Source organism: Colobus angolensis, unplaced genomic scaffold (assembly GCF_000951035.1).
Source record: "Colobus angolensis palliatus isolate OR3802 unplaced genomic scaffold, Cang.pa_1.0 Scaffold2, whole genome shotgun sequence".
NCBI classification, from domain to species: domain Eukaryota; kingdom Metazoa; phylum Chordata; class Mammalia; order Primates; family Cercopithecidae; genus Colobus; species Colobus angolensis.
The window spans coordinates 3685713-3687895 of NW_012115154.1; the positions used below are offsets into that span (position 1 = coordinate 3685713).

General features: G+C 40.1%; 1 protein-coding gene across 1 annotated transcript in view; it reads left to right on the forward strand.

Annotated features, from left to right (window-relative positions):
* Positions 1–2183, forward strand: part of NUP205 (nucleoporin 205kDa) — a 94267-nt gene that overhangs the window by 68252 nt on the left and 23832 nt on the right. Inside the window, exons 32-33 of the mRNA XM_011941255.1 lie at positions 433–624; positions 1835–1956. Of these exons, the coding sequence (XP_011796645.1) occupies positions 433–624; positions 1835–1956 (314 nt within the window). The remainder of the gene's footprint in view (positions 1–432; positions 625–1834; positions 1957–2183) is intronic.

Below are 2183 nucleotides of genomic sequence, written 5' to 3' on the forward strand. Positions count from 1 at the left end.
TTCCGCCTGCCTCTGCCTCCCAAAGTGTTGGGATTACAGGGGTGAGCCACGGCACCCAGCCTAGTTACTACTTTTCTGTATTTTCTATAATAAGCATTACAAAACTTCGCAATGAGAAAAAAACAGCTTTTAAAAAAATTTCTTTTCTCTAGCCAACAATGTTAGAGTCTACTAAAATATATCTAATGCCACTATTTTAACTGTTAGGCTTTGTTTTGGAAATAAATCTTTACCTGACTGCTTTCCTTTATTGATAAATTGAGATTCTGGATCCATAGTTTTCAACTTCTCAAAAAAAGAAAAAAGGAAATGTTATTGCAAGCAACATTCTCTTTATGAAAAAGATTCTTCATATTTCCAGATAAAGTCAGTTACTGTTGTTGATTTTGGTAGCATCTACTTGTTTTGGACTTTAATTTATTCTTCCTTCAGATGCTGGCCCTGGCTCTACTTGATCGGATTGTCTCCGTAGATAAACAGCAGCAGTGGCTTTTGTATCTTTCTAACAGTGGCTACTTGAAGGTCCTCGTAGACAGCTTGGTAGAAGATGACCGTACTTTGCAGAGCTTACTCTCGCCACAGCCTCCCCTTTTAAAAGCACTTTATACTTATGAATCTAAAATGGTAAGGCCTTCTAGACATTTGGTGTTAGATCAAAAAGTCATTTTCTCTTGGCTATAGATGTATTAAATTAAATGAATGTGGCATTCGTTTTGAATATTTCTATCATAAGCTAGAATCCTTTTTTTAAGGAGTTTTTGTTTTGTTTTGTTTTGTTTTGTTTTTGAGACAGAGTCTGGCTCTGTCGCCCAGGCTGGAGTGCAGTGGCCGGATCTCAGCTCACTGCAAGCTCCGCCTCCCGTGTTTACGCCATTCTCCTGCCTCAGCCTCCGGGTAGCTGGGACTACAGGTGCCCGCCACCGTGCCCGGCTAGTTTTTTGTGTTTTTTTAGTAGAGACGGGGTTTCACCATGTTAGCCAGGATGGTCTCGATCTCCTGACCTCGTGATCCACCCGTCTCGGCCTCCCAAAGTGCTGGGATTACAGGCTTGAGCCACCGCGCCCGACCCTTTAAGGAGTTTTAAACTTAGGAATCTTCCTAGTGTGCAAAAGATGGGTGAAATGCTCCTCCAAGGGACAGCTGGATAATGGGACTGCTGCTTCCCTCACTCATTCAGATTGCTCATGATGGCAGTATGACAGCCAGTGCTCCATGAGGACAGAGCAAAATTGTCCTCTCACATTACAATTCAGACTGTAGTTGTTGCTGTTTGAAAATTTCCATGTAGATATGCTGGTTCTATTCTAAACACAGCATTTTTAATATCGTATATAATTCATTGTTTCTTTGCCTGCAAATCTGTTTTAATTTCTGTTTCCTCCTGGTTAAAAGGATCACAAATGTTACAATAATAGAAGCACTGAAGTTTAAGATTCTTCATTTACTCCTTTTCCCTCCTTCATTTATTTAACAGGTATTGATTAAATACCTGCAAAATGACAGGCATGGCACTAGGTACTAGAGACATAGCTGTTAGCAAAACAGACAAAATTCCTTGCCCTCCATGAGCGCACATGGTAATAACAGAACCCGCACTGTAAATGAATACTTGAGTCATGCAAGCTACTGTCTGTGGGTACTTTAGATATGTTGAACACTGAGTCCTCATGAAAATCCTAGGAAGAAAGCGGTATAATGTAACCTGGTCACTAGCCCAGATTTCTCTTCAGTGATAACTAAGGATGAGAAATGTGCCATGAAAGTGTTTCACTTTTCTCTGAGGCCCTTGGACATGATTTCAGCACTGATGATTTTTTCTCTTGTAACTCCTCAGGCATTTCTCACAAGAGTGGCAAAGATACAGCAGGGTGCGTTAGAGCTGCTAAGATCAGGGGTGATTGTGAGACTAGCTCAATGCCAAGTCTATGACATGCGCCCAGAAACGGACCCACAGAGGTAAGTGTCTATATAGATTAATTTGGTTAAGCTCCCAGTAAAGGATTATTAAGGGAACAAAAAAATTCCAAACATAATTTTGCCACTTAACAGTTCTCTTTCATCTTGATGTGGGGTTTTTTGTTCATACTGTGCCCCTGTCATTTACTAATAAATGGAAGTTGCTACTAGGGAAAAAGTAGGTAGGGATGGGAGAGAATTTTTTTTTTTTTTTTTTTTTTTTTTTT